Source organism: Phodopus roborovskii, unplaced genomic scaffold (assembly GCF_943737965.1).
Source record: "Phodopus roborovskii unplaced genomic scaffold, PHOROB, whole genome shotgun sequence".
NCBI classification, from domain to species: Eukaryota; Metazoa; Chordata; class Mammalia; order Rodentia; family Cricetidae; genus Phodopus; species Phodopus roborovskii.
The window spans coordinates 991-21,239 of record NW_026126612.1 but is presented as its reverse complement, the minus strand read 5'-3'; the positions used below and the strand labels follow the sequence as shown (position 1 = coordinate 21,239).

The following is a 20,249-nucleotide window of genomic DNA, read 5'->3' as shown; positions in this document are numbered from 1 at the left end:
AGCAGAAAATTAGATCCTATTTGCCACTTACTTGGTGCCATGTCAAGCACAGAGCAAGGGCACAGAGCATGGCAATGTGTTTTTTGGTGTTGCCATGGTAGCAGTAGTTGTGCAAAGAAAAAAAAAACACCCCACTGGTAGAGAATACCAAAACTCCAAAGAAAAATTTAGAGGTGTAAGGGCAGTGCCTTTTAGTGGGTGTTTTGTTTTGATGGGTGGTTTTTTTTTTTTTTTTTAGTATAAAATTTCTGTTAAAATGAAAAGCTATTTTTCCCTGAAAAATGATTGTTGTTGCTGAAGACAAGGTTTGTAAAACTGTACTGGAATCACCCTCAGAGATAGTTATTGTCTCCATAGATGGCAGAAAGTTTCATTAATGAAAACAAATACCTATATGTGATTTTAATTTTCATTAGCATGTTTTCTTTTTCTGGGTCAGAGAATACACTGGGTGAATTCTCAGATGAAGTGAATTTGGAAGCTATTGGGCTTTTCGTATTTTCACCTGGGGTATGTACATTTTAATTCTGCACATAAATTTCATGCTTCAATTCTTATGATTCATAAACATGTTTCTTTCCCATGACGATATAGGACTGGACAGTGATTTAATGTTTCACGGACCAATTAAAAGTGATGAACTAATGTTTATTTGTTCTAGAATATCAAAAAGGCAGCCTATAATAAATCTGTTGTTAAAAAGCAGAAAAAATAACTAGCTTTAGTTATTTTCCCCATTTTGCCCATCACTGTGACTTCTACACTATTGTCTGTCTGTCTGTCTGTCTGTCTATCATCTATCTATCTAATTCTCCAATGAAACTTACCAATCACTTTATGCCCAGAGTTTTTGGAAGAAACTGAGGCAATCATACAAGAAGCATCACATGAGACTAGATATGTAAACAGTGAACTAAATCCCACAGCATGACCCTGTACACAGTGCCATATGAACAAAAGGCAAGAGGCAATATTTGTTCCTTGAAAGAAAAAAGCCTGCAATGAACGAACTGCACATTTGAGCTGCACATTGAATTATGAGCAGATATTCACCTTGTAGGTAACTGATATTATGGAAATACATTGAGGAGAGCATTTTGGAATGTTACCATGGAAAAATAGTGTTATAAATGTCATGAATTCTCCTATGACAATTAGGGTAAAATAATTATCACCTCTGTTTCTTGATCCACGTTAAGTGTGACTTGACCTACTTAGAAAGAAATAAGATATTCCATTTTAGCCTCCTAATGCATTTGGATATTATAAACTATGAAATATCTGGTTCACAGATGAGAAATGGCCTCTGGTGCTTGGGTTAGAGTTATTGCCACTTGCCTGTGCTTGCTGAGTAATCTGTTGCCTGCTGGAAGGCTAACTTGTATAACGCCTGTGGTTCTCTGAATGATTGGCTATGGACATTTGCCAAGACATTGTCCTTTAACTGTAGGTGGCAAACTATTCAGGATGCTGTGCAGCTTAATCTGGTGTCTTGTGGAGACGCTCACTTGGTCTTTGACTTTTGACAGTGTTATAGGCTGTGAGATTTGTAAGATGCAAACTTTGAAATTTTCCTGGTGACGACAGCCAATGAAACCCATCAGAACAGGCTGGCTGATTTTTCTGCCTCTAGCTTTATCAAAGCTGGCATTCATCAGACAGATCTCGGCAGTGCACACTCTGGATGGAATGTATCTGTGGATGAATGAGAGTCTGCACCTGGATCTCTCTTGATTTGGTGGTGCTGACAAGCTGTCTGTCTTTTGCTGCAGTATGCATTTTGCTTTTAAATGAAGATGTTACATGAATGTGTCTAGTGAGCTTCTGATTTTTTTTTCAAATATGTGAACTCAGGCAATCCTTGCTTGCCTGTGTGAAATGTATCAGAAAAGTGAGCGTGACTTGTCTGCATACCGTTTCTCAAATGATCTGAACTAATAGAATTGCTGGCTATGGTTAAGTTATTGAGTTAGAGATGCCGACTGGCTAGAAAAGCCTTAATAACAGATTCCTGTTATGGGTAAGAGAAACAACAAAGATGGAGTCATATTTGCATAACTTCAAATCAGTAAAGAAAAGCATGTATGAACAAGGGGAGTCTACGAATATGACACATACAATAACCTTTAGAAATTGTGTTGAAGTTGTTCATTGACAGTTTTGTACATATATATAATGCAGTCTAGTGACTCTCATCCTCTCTTACCTCTTTCCTGGCCCCATTCAACCTCCTACAAATCCCCTTCTCCATTCTCTTTTGATTGTTTGCTTGCTTTGTTTATCCAGAGCTGTGTGTGTGGTTATGGGTTTGGAACTATTCATTGGAGCCTGGTTGGGTTCACAGTGGATATCAAGTTTAAACTTCTAGCATCTATTCTTAACCAAGATGTCAGAAGAGAAGGTAGGACCCCATGATACTCACATCCCATGACTAACTGCTGTAACGATCAGTCTTGTGCAGGCCCAGGGCAGGTAGCTACTGCTGTGAATGTTCACTTGTGCAATCACTCCATCATGGCTCAAGGAGGGCATTTCACAGCTCTGCTCTGTGTCTTGTGACCCATGAATCCCTCCCAGTCTCTTTACTACCACATTCACCAAACTTAGTGGGGGCGGTATAAATGTCTTGCTTAGGGCTGGGTCTTCAACTGTACTTATCCTCAGCAACTGGAGCAGCCACGAGTCTCCTCATTCACTACTGTCAAGGCTGAGACTAGTACCTGTCTATATGTATAGGAATAAATATTCAGATGGTGGTTGCAAAAGTAACAGGATGCCCTCTAGAGACTTTGCCTTCCCCAGCCATGGGTTTTGACTGTGTTTTAGTATCAGATGTGAGTAATGTACAGTGGATTATGTCTCAAATTCAGAGAGCAGTTAGTTGCCTTCTAACAGTGATACCACTGTTGATAATCTTGCAATGTAGTTTTCTCTGAGAATTTTGGTTTAGGAGCTTACCAAGAAGAGCATTTTGTTTTTAAGCTTGCCATAGCTGGGTTTTTTTAACTTTGCTAATTATTTAATTATTCAGTAATGTTAAGGTTCTGTTTTACTTCCCAGAGGGTTGAGAATGATGAAGTATAAATTTATGAGTAAGCATTATGATGGATGAATGTTTCCTTATACCACTGATTCATAAATCAGAATGTTCCAGATAAGAAGTACAAAAAGTTAATCATAATTTTTACCATTTTAAGGATTTTATCATATTAACAGGGACTACTATATCAGGTTTTCTTTTGGGCCCTCTACTGTCTAGCTATTGGTTGTTCAGACTTTTATTAGACCAGTCATAAACAAATGAAACACATATTTGCCTATTTAGAGTAACATTCTGCAATATAATATATCAGTATATCCATCTTCTCTTAAAAACCACATAATTTAAGATAATTCATATTTTTAAATGATAGAGGGGCAGTTGCATGTTATGCAATCCATTAGAAATTCTCAAAAGATTTTTTTTTAAATTTCAGTGTCCACCTTTCACAATTTTCAGATTAATATAAATCATAAATTAACCATGAACTGGCTACATCTCTACTATCTTGGAAATCGGATTGCATTTTATTCTTATGGCCAATTTGTCTCTCCTAATAAATGATTCCATTTCTTCATGAGGAGTTTATCTAGGACTCAGAAGGGAGCCCATGGTAGATGACATTTATGTTATCTCAGGCTTATCACAATGAATCTTACATAATAATCCTGGCATTTTTTTCAACAATGTATTCTTCCCCATTTTTGTATCTGTGACTGAAACCTTAATCTTTTCCATGGATTTCCTATTATAAAAAACTGATTTTGTTTTATGTGAGATTCTTTTTCAGAATATCCTTTTCATATCACATGATAATCTACGAAAACTATCTAACATACTTCACAGTTTTCATAATACTTTCTTTACTATAAATCAACTTTTATGACAGCCATTTGTTGGGTTATATTATTTATGATTTATTAAAGCTTGCCTGAGGATTCAGAAAGCAAAGTCAGCCACAAGCAGTAGAAGCCAGGCACAAATCTTTAATCCCAACAGCCAGAAGCTAGGAGGTGGTGGTACATACCTTAACCCTAGGACTCAGGTTTAAGAGGTAGAAGGATCTCTGTGAGTCCAAGGTCACCCAGATCTGCACAAGATTGTATCAGTGTAAAGAGAATTATAGGTCACACATTTAATCCCAGAACTCATGAGAAGAATGTAAAACAGGAGCAAGAGTCAGTATCAGGCATTCATTCTCCAGCCACACTGAGGAGAGGCAGCAGCAGCAGCCCATTCAGCCTGAGGTATTATAAGAGCTAGTGGCCCTCTGCTTTGCTTTGCTGATCACCAGCTTGAAGTTTGAACCCCAATATCAGTCATGTGAGAGTTGGTTGATTGATTGACACTCCTGTGTTGATGTGAGAACTTCCCAGCTGGTTGATCATCAGAAGTGATGGCTAACACTCAATAGTTGGTGGGCAAAAACATGTTCACTGAGGTGGGTTGGTGCTGAAGGACTAAAGAGAGGTAAAAATGGTTCTCCTGATCTGTTTTGTGGGGCTCGTTCTCTAGGGTTATAAAACAGAGAATCTCTCTCTAGATTCATTAAAATAATTCCAAAATCACAGTGTGGGAAAATACTGGTCTAAACCAAACAGATTCTTGAGAAGAAGTCGTCTCTTGAGCAATTCCTTAGACATGCAATACCCACAGAGATTGAGGGGAGAGAGCTTTCACTCATTGCTTATGGGCAAGGGCGGCATACAATAAAAAATAATTTTATTTTTTTTTTTTCTTATCAGTATATTCCCTTTAGGTGATCCCCATGTTATTTTTCCTTCCTTTCTTTTTTAACAAGTGCAGAATTAAATTTAACCAAGGCAGTGACAACCGCTACGATGCTGGAGCTGAAAGGGAAAGATACTGTTTAAGTAAGTCACAGCAGGCTGTAATGAGATTACGTTTGGAGACATGGTTATTGGGAAGGCAACGGAGGTATCTCTGAGTAACATGGATGCATTTTGTACCCACAAAACCCATGAAGGATGTGGTTATAGCTATGTCTCCAGTAACTGGAAAGCACCAGTGTAATTGCTCAACAGAAATCCAAGACTCAGATTAAAATCATTTTTTCTCCTTGCAGGCTGTGAGCCCATTCCTGTCCGTTACCCAGAGTGGAGTGACATAGAATCTATCATAGCCATCGCCTTCTCTTGCCTGGGCATCCTCGTGACTCTGTTTGTCACCCTCATCTTTGTGCTGTACCGGGACACACCTGTGGTCAAATCCTCCAGCAGAGAGCTCTGCTATATCATTCTGGCTGGCATCTTCCTGGGCTACGTGTGCCCTTTCACCCTTATCGCCAAACCCACCACCACATCCTGCTACCTCCAGCGCCTCCTGGTCGGCCTCGTCTGCCATGTGCTACTCTGCTTTAGTCACCAAAACCAACCGTATTGCACGCATCCTGGCCGGCAGCAAAAAGAAGATCTGTACCCGGAAGCCTAGGTTCATGAGCGCTTGGGCCCAGGTGATCATCGCCTCCATTCTGATTAGTGTCCAGCTGACACTGGTGGTGACCTTGATTATCATGGAGCCTCCCATGCCCATTTTGTCCTACCCGAGTATCAAGGAAGTCTACCTTATCTGCAATACCAGCAACTTGGGTGTAGTGGCCCCTGTGGGCTACAACGGACTTCTCATCATGAGCTGTACCTACTATGCCTTCAAGACCCGCAATGTGCCGGCCAACTTCAATGAGGCTAAATACATCGCCTTCACCATGTACACTACCTGCATCATCTGGCTGGCTTTCGTGCCCATTTACTTTGGGAGCAACTACAAGATCATCACTACCTGCTTCGCAGTGAGCCTCAGTGTGACGGTGGCCCTGGGGTGCATGTTCACTCCCAAGATGTACATCATTATTGCCAAGCCCGAGAGGAATGTCCGCAGTGCCTTCACCACCTCCGATGTAGTCCGCATGCACGTTGGTGATGGCAAGCTGCCCTGCCGCTCCAACACCTTCCTCAACATTTTCCGGAGAAAGAAGCCGGGGGCAGGAAATGCCAAGTGAGTTGTCAGAACTCTCTCTCTCCCTCTCCCTCTCCCTCTCCCTCTCCCTCTCCCTCTCCCTCTCCCTCTCCCTCTCCCTCTCCCTCTCCCTCTCCCTCTCCCTCTCCCTCTCCCTCTCCCTCTCCCTCTCCCTCTCCCTCTCCCTCTCCCTCTCCCTCTCCCTCTCCCTCTCCCTCCCCCCTCCCCCTCCCCCCCCCCCCCTCTCTCTCCCTCTCTCTCTCTCTCTCTTCCTTCCTCCCCTCCTCTCTCCCTCCTCCTCTCTTTCTCCCTGCCTCCTTCTCTCCCGCTATTAGCAGATCTCTGTTTCTGAAAGTTTTCAAATCTCACCGTTGGAATAGGGATATAAACGAAAAAAGTGCTTCTGCTTTTCGTTGCTTTGCAACAGCCAGAATCATGGAGCAATGCTGACCACAGCACATCATTTTTTTTTTTTTTCTAGAGGTCCAAACTACAGTTCTGTCAGCAACATCTTTGCTGTTATGTAGGTTCCCAGTCTGTAGGGAATCAATATGGACAGGTCCTGGGTCAGAGAGGCAAACAGCAGTTCTAAGTGAAAGTTTAGATCGAGGTTGAAGATAATGTCCAATTTATTTTTATTCTGAGAACACACTTTTAGCAATCTGAGGGAGCTCACCCTGGGGAGAGCTCCATTTCAAAATTGGTTTGCAATGGAGCATAGAGCAAGTTCTGTTATGATGTCCCCGAAGCATCTGCCTTATCCTACATCCCTTATTTATTAAACTTTAACACATATTGTAATGAACATGTTCCAGTGTTCCACATGAACTGGGGTGTCTTCTCATTGTAATGAAAAGAGTAGGTTTTTAGTCCAGTGAATAAGGAGCCCCAAACTTGAACATCAAAGTACAAATCATTTGTATTCTAGTAATTCTGGGTAATTAATTTTCCATGTAAATGTTTCACTGATTTTATTAAATATACCATATTTCAGAGACTTATGAAAACATATTTCATGCAGTATTTATAATTTTAAAAGGTGACATGGGCAGGGCAGTGATGATTTACACCTTTAATGGCAGCACTCAGGAAGCAGAGGCAGATGGGTCTCCGTGAGTTTGAGGCCAGCCTGGTCTACAGAGTGAATTTCAGGACAGCCAGGGTGACACAGAGAAACCCTGTCTTAAAAAAACAAACAATCAAAAATTTAAAAAATGACATAGATGCACCATTATCAGGCTTAAGTGTGCTCTTTGGGATGCTCCTAAAAATAAATGTTGCATCATATATGGCATTTTATAACCACCACATTCACGTAAGTCGACTAACAGGTAAGAGGATGTCGCTTTCCTCCCCTGTAGCTAAGGAAATGAACTTGCTACAAATTTCTGTAACTTTTAAGTGTAAATCCCTTTAGCCTGTTTTAAATTGGTATAAAATTTATCTTAACATATATCTAAAACTCTATATGCATAAAGTTCTTTATTTTTAAAGCCACACCTGGACTTCTTACAGAAATTATAACCTGTGTCTGTGATGCAAAATTTAGGGGGGAACCTATGAAATTCATAGTCATTAACTCAAATGAAAACATTCCTAACCCTTAGCAGCATTAGAACAGAGCCAACAATTCATGCTTATTTCTCATTTCAAGCCCGTGATGATCTCCTGGTCATAAAAGGTGCCTAGTAATGTTTTTCTACTTGTCATGATCTTTCTTCTAGCCAGTGTCCCGTCGACAGCGACTTCCCAATAGTTCTTAGCATGACAACAAAATATAAGTCTATTGCATGAGCAAAGAGGTGACAGAAAGGAAAATATCAGGGGAAGGAAGACACCCTTGAAGCTAGGGAGGTAGGTGGCTTAGTGGTTAAGAAGACTTGTTGCACAAGCATGGCAGCCTGAGTTTAAAACAAAACAAACAAAAACCCCCAGCACTTGTAAAAAGCCAAGAATGTCTGAGCACCTGTAAGCCCAGGGCTGGATGATGGAGAGAGGCATAAGTAAAGGAGGATTGATAAGACTTTCCAGCTTCCAGCCCTGCTCCAGCATCAGTGATAGATCCCAACAAGGGTATAAGGCATGGAATACTAGAGCAGGGTGCTAAACATCCTTCTCCACTCTTCTGGTTCCCCTCATACTCTCACAGGCTTGAGTACCCCTTATACAGCTGTTTACATGCCAAACACACTCACATAGTCACATTCACACGCATAAATGGACATACACATACATAGACACACATGCACACACTGGGAGGGCACTTTAAACTGGAACGTCCACAGGCAGTAAGTCATAAGGATTCCTTTCTTCTACCACCCAGCTTCATGTCTCTGCATTTATTTTACGGCCTAAGGAAATGTCATGGTTTTTGGTCATGCAGCATTTCTCAAAGTTATTATTCTGAGAATCTATGGGATTGAAATATCTCATGGTGATGTCCAGGAATGTGATTTCCTGTGGATATATGGTAATGCTGTGCAAGAGAACTGTGAGTAATGAGTCTTATGCTTGTTGCTGGGGTGCAAAAGGGCTCTGTGGCGTTATATGAGTGATGCCTGGCACTTTACGATCAGCCAGGATCACTGATGAGTCTTATGCTTGTTGCTGGGGTGAAAAAGGGATCTGTGGCATTATATAAGTGATGCCTGGCACTTTACGATCAGCCAGAATCACTGTGTGTTTGGACCAGACTTCCACGCCCAAAGTGCTTTTCCTATAATTTGAGAAGACTCTTTTCCCAATCATGAATTTAGAAATTAATCTCATTTTTATTCAAAGGAGAGTTTGATGTAATCTAAGCTGATTCGGTTTTCCTGGAAGAGGTACTTTCACCAGTGAACTATTAGCTACAAACTATCAAGTGTTATCCGAGGGCTTTGTTGATAAATTTAGTTCTAATTAATAATAATAACTCACAGCTTTCTTAGCATAATTTGTAGCTTCTTCAATATGTTCCATGCAAATGAGTTGACCCACAGTGGGTAACTTGGGCTATGTTGCTGTGAAAACAATACTTTGATTATTAATTTTTTCCCTTTATTCTCTTCTTGCTTCTGTTGTAAGTCTCCACAAGACTGTAATTTTAAACCATAACAATAACCTCAGTGCCTATGTGTTTTTGCCTTTTTTTATTGCCATTTTCCTTGGTTTGTCTCCAAAGTTACAAAACCATAAACAGTCTAATATATTCTGCAGCAACAACAACAACAACAAAAAAAAACTGGCAGTTTTGCAACTAAAGAAAGGGGTTGAAAACTCTCGCTAATGTGTCACCCTATGAGTTTATTGCCACTCTGAACCTGCAGTTCCTACATTTATGGCTGGCTGAGGGTGTCTGGCAGTCTGGTTCAGCCACCATAACGAACAGCTTCCACCTGGTATATGGTTGTTTTGGGGGGACACAAGTCCAGAGACATTCTATTAGCAGCCTGTTCCTGCAAATACACAAGAGAGATCATGGCACATGGTTGATTTTTGGCAAGTTTATTTAAATACTTTTAATTTTAGTCATAGTCAAATGTCTGATAGAAGTGACATTTGGATTGCTCGCTATGCATTTTCTGGAAGAAAACTTAGAGAGGTTTAACCAATACATTTTACATACCGGTTTAGCTATTCAGTCCTGTGTCTCTTTATATTTTAGTTTTTGTTGCAAGTCTTTGAGGCATAACCTAACTTTAAAGGCCAACTAAAGTGTATTTGCCTTTTATACTCTCCTCTGAGCTGTGTCCTACAGATTTATTTAGTCAGAAAGTATTTTTAATCCTAAGCTAATATAAAAGGTATCAGAAGTTTTCCTCCCTTTTTTTCACCAAAAAGTCATTGTTTGAACACAAATTAAGAATGACTTTCTGTTGAGGCAAAAATGATTTGACATTACTTCACTAAAGGAGTAAAGCCACGAGGTAAATGGCATACTTATTTTAAAACAATTATGCTAATAGCACTGTTCAGTTATTTTTTTAAATACACTAAAATTAACAAAGTATCTTAGGTTTGCATACAACCGATTTTTTTTAAAGGCATTTTTTCAATTGAGGGTTCCCTCCTCTCTGATGACTATACTTTGTGTCAAGTTAATATAAAGTAACTAGCACATACGACACTAGCTGAAGATAAAATGAAGGTCAGTTTGGCAGTTCATGGAGCTGAAAAGTTACAACACACCTCTGGGCTTTTGCATTTACATAATTGGGCATAAAATGAACTACAACCACAAGAAAAGTATGGAGCTGATACATGAGTAATATTAGCGCAGATTTTCTTATACAAGCTGATTTTTACGTTTGATGCAATGTTTTCCAAGCATTCACATATTTTTGTTTGTTTGGGGTGTTTGTTTTTTTCCAAGTTTGAGAGCCAATTAAAGTACTGCATGGACCAATGCTATGAGAATATCCCTCCTCTTTTCACTCCTGTGATGGTTAGTTTTGATTGACAACTTAACACAACATATAAACTCTCTGGAAGAGAGTCTCCATGAGGAGTTGTCTTAATTGGGTTGGAATGTGAATGATTTCCTTGACTGGGTAAGTAGATTGGGATAACCCACTCTGAGTGTGGAATTTACAATGTGTGGTCACCAGAGTGACCACTGGCTCAAGAGCAAGGAGCAGGAGTGATCCCAGGAGAGATGAGGATGAAAACACCACATCCTTGCCTTATTTTTCTTTTCTAGCAAAGGGCATATTGAATACTCAAATGGCACACAAATAGCTACTTTTAATATTCACTTTTTTTTATTTTGAGTTTTATAATGACACAATGAGCAGATTATACCATGACTTTAAGCAGAGGATAATCCAATTTGAATACAGGTCACCTTTATAATTCTTTTCACATTTAAATGAACTTGTGTGATTGAGACATTCACCTTCCCCAGTGTAAGACCTTGGGCTCGTTTGCCTTGGGCTCATTTGTCAGCAATATATATGGCCTAAAATTAACTTAGAAACAGGCTCATGAGATTACTTGCAATGGTCCAAGATAGGCACATTTATAATACCACGTTGCAAACAAGGAACAGGCTTGGAAAGGTCAAAGCCATTCTGATAAGAGAAAGAAATGGGGGTTGCAATATTACTCCCCTGAATAAAGTCATTAATTTTCATCACTCATAAACGTCTACGTTTGCTTCTTCAATGATGTATTTATTTGTTCTTGAATTTAATAAAATGAATAAACTGTAGAGCATCTCATAAAGGAATTTATACTTTATTGATGGGACACCATTGCAAAGGAAGTAGGCGCATTAAACAACAAATAATGTGGTAATTTATGTGGCCAGATAACTACGGAGGAGTCCGATCTTACCTTAGTTGGTGCTTCCATAGCAAACGCACCACAGACAAGGGGCTTAGACAGTGGGAATTTAGTTTCCTACTTCTGGAGGCTGAGAGGTGCCAGTATTGTTGCATTCCAATGAGCTGTTTTCTCATGGTCTCATAGGACAGAGGGCAGAGAGAAAGGGAAGCAAGCCCCACTTCTGTACTTAAAATAAGGACACTGATTCCATTTGTGAGGCTCTACCCTCATGACCCAATTCCCCTGCTAACTACCTCTTAACATCACATTAAGGTCAGACTTCATCATGCATATTTTGAGGGGACATAAACAGTCTGTAGCAAATGTTTGCGTAATCTTGCTACTAGTCTGGCGATTACATAACACCTACATATTTGTTATAAAATGGAGCAACACCTGTACTTAGAGAGTTCGTGAATTAAATGAGTGTAGTGCAGTGTCCAGTATAGTCGCTATCATTCTTGTATGTAGTAACATTAATACCACCAAAATATGGGTGAATGCATGGAAGCCCATACCCTAATATAAAACTCCCTTATTCTGGAAACAGTGCATATGCATTATCACCACCCACTTACTCTAAGTATGCCATGTGGAATGGCAAACCTGTAGATCTGTAGCAAGCAGGGCCACAGAATGCCACTCAGTATGAGATGTGTGTGTGGAAGGATGCCCTGTTTGGCAACTTGTCCATGCTTGGCCCCAGCTACAGAAAGATGAGGTCATTTGCATTCCATCCTGTTCACCTTAGCATCCAGTATGAAGTGTAAGCTGCTCACAAGGGATGCAAACCATGGGACTGTAGTTTGTAAAGATAGACTCCGGGTAAAAACATTAGCAGTTTGCAGATTGAGCACACAAGAGAAATTCACCAACAGGATTAGAAGACTTGGCTCATGTAGACAGAGCCCATGGGGCTCATTAATTAGAACTCTGCGGATGCAGGTTTATAAACCCCAAGTTTCGCCAGCCTAAGCAAAGGTGAGAGAGGGGGTTTAAGATGAAAAAAAGTTGCACTGGGTAGCTCAGATTGTGAGATTTAGAATGCTTGTACTAAACCACATGGAGGACTGAGCTCCTGTGTAGAAAGACTGGAGACTAAATGATCCTCCTACATCTTCTGTGGATCTAGTCAATGTTTCTTCAGTGTTCATGGTCAGCCCATGAGTATCCATCCCCAGGCTCCTGGATCTGCGTGTTTTTACATGTCCAGCTACCCAGAGAGACATACAATGTAGAAAAACACTAGCAGCGCAAGGGAAGGAAACCCTTACAGCACAAGCACCCGGATGTGTTTGTAATGTATGAAGGGAAGAAAGAAGCACAAGGGAGACCCACACCTTACTGTGGTTAAGTTTCAAAATTGTTTCAGACCAAAAAGAGATGGGAAGAAGAGATTTTGTTTATGTTTATTATTATTATTATTATTATTATTATTATTATTATTATTATTATTTTTGCTTCATAATAAATGCAGGCTACCAAGACACTGTCTGTTAAAAATAAAATGCACCAAAAGTTGCAGACCAAGATTGAAATCAGTTTATAATTAGCAGTGACTAATAAAAATTTAAAAACACCAAGGGGTTGAGAGGCTATAACTATATTGGTAAGTGCCTGTCTACCATGCATGAGACCCTGGGTTCCAATCTCCAGAACTATATAAACGGTGCTGTGGGGCATTTCTGTAATCCCATCACTTGGAAAATAGAAGCAAAAGGATCAGGAGTTCAAGGTCATAAGCTCACTACATAGCAAGCCTCAAGACTAGCCTGGGCTAGTATCAAAGTAAACCATAAAATATAAAAACAAATCAATACTTATTCAGGTTCACCCAAACACATGTATACTTTCATTTCAAAGGCCAAAGGAAACTTTAAGTGACTCAGGGCTATTGAATAACACTTTCTATGCAGATATTCTTTGAGATATATGAAGAATCAGCTACCAGGAAAACTAGATCCTGTCTTGGGGGTGATGGGTGCTGAAGGTACTGAGAAACAACCATTTGGAAGAAATCAGTAACAAAAAGAATCACCCTTTCCCTGGGTTTTCAATTTTAAAGATAGATGCTCTGCTTTAGTTACTCTGTTAGCAGTAGCAAGTAGCAGCTTTATAGAGAAAGAGTTCACAGAGTCGGCCACCTATCTTATATGGTAGGTTCCAGGCCACGTAGTGACTCTGATTCACAAAAGAATATATACTTTCTGAGGAACAGTATCTGAACTTGACTTTTCTTACATGCACATATATGTACATGTACCTGCCCACAAGTTAATGTGTACACACATGCTTACATGCATGATCCCACAAGGAAGAAAATTTTTGCAGTAGTTACGCCAATTTGTTTTCTGTCATTATAAAAATACTTGAAGATGGTTACTTCTAAGGAGATTTTCTTAGCTCACGGTTTAGACAGCCCAAAGTCCAAGATTGAGAGGCCTCATCTGCCTTCTTTAGGGTGAAGTCCTGCTTGACTTCTTCATAATATAAGAGAGGAAGGGGAGGGTATCTAGTAGAGCACAGAGTGGGACAAATGCCCAGTGTTAGCTTCTCTCTATCAATTTTACTCCCTCAAGAGCCCATTCATTCCAAAGGTCAGCATCTCCCTACGACCTTGAGACCCCTGCTCTAAATTGTTCCATAATTTCTTAATGAGGTCATACATGACAAATCCTCCACTGCGTAGTCTCTGAGAGAATAAAGCTCATCTGAACCTTAGAAACAGGACTGGGCACAATTTCCTACCATGGCATTAGTTTGCCTCTAATGTGCACAAATGAGACTTCTTTTATGGTCCCAGGGAATGCAATCCACTTTTTCTAGGATGTTTAGAACAGCTTTAAGTCTGTAGACATACACCCTTCAAATCTGGAAGAGAATAAGGTGGTGGCTTATTCACTCAATAATGGCTGTCAGGCACCTGATATATCTGAGTCACTAAAACAAATGCCTGGTAGTGAGGAAAACCAGATTTGGTCCTGTTCTTTGTGGGAAATGGTATCTAACCAAAGACTACACACATTGAAGGGTAATGACAAGAATAAGTTGAGGTATCCCAGAGCACTGTGAGATATTTAACTAATCCAAAGGTGTGGGAATATTACCAGGAAGTATTTATTGCTAAAGCTAGGATGTGTTTCTACTAATTTATTCTTTGACAAATTCTTACATGGATATAATACATACGGTCATATTCATCTCTTCAACCTTCTCCAATCTACCCTCTATCCATGTGAATGCCTCCTCCTGCCCACCAAGTTCCCATTGGACTTCCATGACCTTTTGCTTTCATATGTGTAGTCTGACCATACAGGCACTATGAACTAGAATTCTCAGTTTCAACCTTCATTTTGTTTTAGTCCTACAATTATGTTTGACAGCACCCTTACTTAACTTTTTACATTTATTTGTTCTGTGTATGTGTATTCGTGTGTGTGTGTGTGTGTGTGTGTGTGTGTGTGTGTGTGTGTGCGTATGCAGGTATGTACATTTGTTGCATGCTACAGCACATGCTTGAAGATCAGAGAATTTGTATGATCTGTTGAACTGTCTCTTCACCCCCTAATATCATTTCTATAGTTAATTTTTATGTTGCGTGTATGGGCATGCTATATACTTATGCAAAACATATCAATCATCATTAAAATCTATGCATGTTACAATATGGATTAATATTTTACTTCAAATGCTATGAATAAATTAATAAAAAGAACTGAAAAGTCTAGATATTTAAACAAATTTCCATGATAATTTATATTATACATGTTTCTGTATCTTTGACTTGATGCTTTATTTTATTGGGCATATCTCTTGAAGAATGAGGAGTGTTAATTTTGATGAAGTTAGAATATAACTGTTTATGATTAATTATTTTTGTGCACTCTATAGCATATTTACACTACCAGGTCTTTGGGACATTCCTGTTTTTTTTTTTTTTTTTTTTATGAGCTTTGTGAATTTGAGTCCTACCTTCAGTGCTACAACACATCTTGACAAATTTCTCTGTGTGGTTTGAGGGATGTGTCTTCATTAAGTTTCTACTGTGAACCACATTGATTACTCATGTATTCTGCATATCTCATCTTTCAAGTGAGGGTGCTGTTTGGTGGGTTTTGGTTATGACCCTCTTCTTAGATGAGGACTTTGTATGTATATATATATATATATATATATATATATATATATATACATATATATATGTATACATATATACATATACACACATATATATGTGTATATATATACATATATATATATATGTGTGTATATGTATATATCTATACATATATATATATATCTTCATCTGACCAAAAAAAAAATAAGCTTAGATAATTCTCTGGAGTCTGTTTATAGAGGCATTAACTTGATTCATGAAGGCCAATCCCAACTCCTCAAATTTCAGTAAAGTTTCTACTGAGTACAAGCAACATGTTTCCATGGTTATGCCTGGACTTGCTTGGGACATCATTTCTTCTTTTAGCTGTCATTTGATGATGGGAGTGAAATGAACTGAAGGGGTAGACTGCAATTTTATAAATATCTTCCAACCCACCTTTCTTTTCTTCACTCCTCCAGGGTCTCGGATCCTCAAGTCCTGACTTTTGAGGCTTAAATTCAAATGTGCCTGTTAACAGCCCAATTAAAAAACTTCCTATCACCCTGTGCCCACATCTGTTTTGTTCTACTTGGATACTTTGTTTTCATATCAAGAATCATGAAATATCCCGAGTGGTTTAAAATAGCTTGAAGCTTATCCTCTTCAAACTGAAGTTCTCTTTCCTCTGACTTATTGATCCCTTGGATTCTGGTTGTCATGACGCCATCCCAATGTCTGCAAGGGCTTTTAAAAAATATTTTATTTGGTTGTTTTCAGCATAAGAGTTGGTTTACCTCAAGGCATTGTATTTTAGCCGAAATAAATCTCTCCCTTTAATCTTTCTCAGCAGGCTATAATGGAACTGTGACTATTTTGGAGGTTATGGTGTATATACTTGACATTATGATAGTTGCTTAATATTTTTTATTTTGTTTTGTTTTACAGATTGGAGGGGTGATGATATGAAAGTTAATTTTGTGATTATCATGCCTTTCCTTCTGGGTGCCATTTTCGAGTAGAGCACATGAAGCACTCTCCAAAGGAAAGCCGAATGGGGTTGGAGTTTTACACACTGTTGTCTTTGTTAGGCAGGTGTTCACCAGCTCATGAAATGCCCTCAGACCTTTCTTATAGTTCCAGTGCAAAGAGGCTAGCTTTTTCATAGCAACCAATTTCCTTTTACAAATGCACTGCCCTTCCCTGAATAGCAGTTAATTGCATACATGTTTCTGCTCTTCAATTTCCTCAAAATTATCACTATAAACCTGGCTAAAAGCAGCTAGTGACACAAATCCAAGCTACAGCCTATAAGTAATGCTGTCTTGAAATTTCCTTACAAAATGGATTAGTCTATTACCTTAGAATTCAACATCATACAGTTTTTCAGCTTATAGGTCAAACGTAGGCAAACAGTTCAACAAAATGCAATATAGTTTCTAGTGCAGTTCTCCATACTGAGCCCTTATTTCCATCTGAGACTTCATGACTAAAACCATCTGTGTGTCTATCTGCTTTGTAGTTTGAAATTTATCAAGTTTACCAGTAAAGTTGGGCTTAAAGCTTTCTAGGGCTTCTAGCTCATACTTCTAAACACTTCCAAATTTCTCCCACAAACCATTTTCAAATGCCTAACATGACATAGATTTAGTCAAAGCAATGGTCCTGTTTCTCTGGTGGCAGTATTCTATATTAGTCACCTTTCCATGATGCTTGACAGAAATCTCTTAAGGAAAAACAATAAACTTTACTTTTGTTCTTAGTTTCAGTCCACAGGATGAGGAAATATGGTGCGTCTGATTAGCACTTTCTGTCCAAGTTTTTTTATAATTTGAAGAAGGTTAATAGCTCATAAGGGAAATTTCCCTTCAAGAAGAAATTTAGGTGACAGACACTGAAAAGATGGTGGAATTATAGTATCACTTTGCAATCGTGTAATAAAAAACAGTTGGCTTTCCTTTGACCATTAATGACAGCTAAAACCAGTGACATTGGCTGTTATGTTTATGTTGAGCAAACTCCATTTTATTTAAACAGCCATGATAAAAAGTTAATTTTTAAAAGGCTGAAATGTAAATGGAATTAAAAATAATAATATTGCATAATTGCTGGCTCAACCTCTGGTACCTGCTGTAAAAGAACACACCACTCATGTGCAAGGGTATTTGCCGGAGTCTTTGTTCCCAAGAGCAGAATGTGAGAAACAACTCAGACAGACATTGAAAGAAGAATGGGTAATTTGTGGGGTGTATTTAATCAGTTCAGTTTAAGTAATGAACTAATTGTCTGTGCCTGTAATACCATGTGAAAAGGGCAATCATTAAATGAAAATATAGGTGAGGCCATACATACAAAATATTATAATATAAAAGTTTCTATGTGTTATTTGCTATTGCATAGATATACAAATGTTACAATCTGATTAAAATGTCCAAAATGGTAAAGTGAAACAAATTTTCTCTTTAAAATGGGATTAGTATGTTATAGACATATCCTTAGTGTTTTTCAAAGTAAATGGGTTTTAATATGTGATGAATCTGTGGAGTAAATACATTTTTTATTAAATCATTTTCACAGTCTCATTGGCTTGTAAATATTAGTGATTAAGAATTTTTAATGGAGCAAGATTTTACAACTCTAAATAGAGACTGCATTTGTATTTACTGAAGAATAATATACTATGCTAACCATGTGTGTTACAAATAAATGTGGAAGAGATTAAGGTCCACCGAAGACCTACATCTACATGCAAAGTTTCACTCTCCACTCTAATAAGTGAACACTGATGAATAAATATGAAATTTAGATAACAGAAGTGCATTTGGCTTCTGCAAATCAATCAGAGATACAAATGATTACACTTATCCATGTCAATGACAACTTAAAAACTAGACCTCAGTTGGCTAACAAGGTCTTCAGTGGTTGTGGTCATTCTTCATGATTAGCTTGGACAGGTCCTACATTATTTCCATGGTGAGCCTTATATAACTTTGAGAATGACCATCTGGAATTGCTTAGAATATCCTGTCTTTGCTAAAAGTAGATTCAACTCCCAGCCTACCATGGACATCCAACTCCAGATAAAGGCAGCTCACCTGACTCTACGTCGTAGCATTTACCTTTGCCTGACACACCCACTTAATGTCACCCATGCTGCCTAAAGAGAAAGAGAATTCTGGTTGGGGGTGAAAATAAAAATTAAGTTTAGTTGCTACTATATTTATTGAAATCTGTGAGTGAAGAAGATGGGTTGAAGTCAGTGATATGGAAGGTGAATATTGAGTCGCTGTGAGCTGATGTAATCTAAATACACAGCAGGGTTGAGACGGCTGGCTTCTCCTGTAGATGACTTCCTTCGTGTTTCATGGTATGGTTTAAACTAGGACAGAACTTGCTTCTGGGGCTACAGACACACACACACACAGACACGCACGCACACGCGTGCACACACACACACGACTTCAACAATCCTTTATGGGTAAAAGAGGTGAATTTGAAAGAGACAATGACCTAATTGAAGACATCAAGTCTCCGGGGTTCCTCATTCAGTGACCAATATCATGTCATCCTTAGTAAAACAATCACCAATCATCGGAATTTCTGAAGTTCCCATAAAGGATAAATCAGAGAAACTGAGGTAGGGACTGTTTAATGTAGATAAAGTACCACAATAAAAGAAAATTGTTTGGAGCTATGTCCACTCAAAGAGATATAGGCTACTATACAAAGGAATATTGTTAGGACAATAGAACCAAGTGGGGGAAGAGGAAGAGCTCATTGGCCCAGACGAGCAAATTTATAGAAAATGGACAGAAGAAAGGGAGGGAAGATGACAGAGGAAGGAGGGGACACCTTGCACTTTCAAAAGAAATTGTTGAAAAGATCTTCCTAACTAAGATTCTGGGATTTCTTTAAATTCCACAATTTGTGCCAAAAAGATTCTGTTAACGATTTGGGGACTTATATTTGACAAGCCCCCATATGCTTGCCTTTTCCTCCAAGATTTTACTCTGATTTGATGAATCTGTAGTTGGTTGAATATGTGGCTTTACGATTGCTAAAAATACCATAAAGCCAAGGTCTTTTCTTTCAGTACTTATGCATCTGGTAAAATGGCCAGTTAAGCATCAGAATTTTCGCTTCCTGGCCAATAATCTCTAGTAAACACTCCCTTTTCATAAGCTCAAGGTCCATGTGGAGGGGTATTTCATGTTTTATTTCAATGCAAAGGTAAAGCCAGAGACCAAAACAGGGAGAGTGTAAATCTCCTAACTGCTTTGGTCCATGGTTAACTAGTGTGGCTTTGGGATTCTTATAGTTACTACTAAAGCTAAGTCGTCTGACTGAAACCAAAAAGCAACCTTCACTAAATGAGGATGAAGTCCCAAAAAGAGAGAGTCAGCGTTGCAGAGACTATGAGGCTCTTATCACAGACTTTCTGGGGACCACAGAAACACAGGTGCTGCCCCAGCATGCAAATCAGTGCACCTGTGCAAGACTCTAGGTTACCAGAACAGTCCTCACCTTGTTTGTGTGCTATACATCCCTAGCAGACAGAACTTGCTACATTGCTCGATGAATCCACTGCAAAACTGAAACATGAATTACTTGGTTCAAAAGCTGGAAAAGTGTTAAAGGTACAATGCACACCTATTACCTCTGTGAGTTTTCCTTTATTTAATGTTCACATGTACTGAAAGACATTCTAGTTGTAACCCTAACTATCCATTCTGGGACATGCATATGTGCACCCTCCCGAGATGCAAAAGTTCTACCTCCAATTAATCTCTGTGCAGCTAGCATGGAGAACTCAAAGTGATTTGTATCTTT

The 20,249-nt window shown here is 38.9% G+C and overlaps 1 protein-coding gene across 1 annotated transcript in view; it reads left to right on the top strand.

Moving 5' to 3' along the window:
- LOC127237766 (metabotropic glutamate receptor 1-like) overlaps positions 1 to 6,059 on the top strand; it is a 66,750-nt gene extending 60,691 nt beyond the window's left edge. The window contains 2 exon segments of the mRNA XM_051206150.1: positions 5,127 to 5,391; positions 5,393 to 6,059. Coding sequence (XP_051062107.1) covers positions 5,127 to 5,391; positions 5,393 to 6,059 — 932 coding nt within the window.
- The last annotated feature ends 14,190 nt before the right edge of the window (positions 6,060 to 20,249 follow it).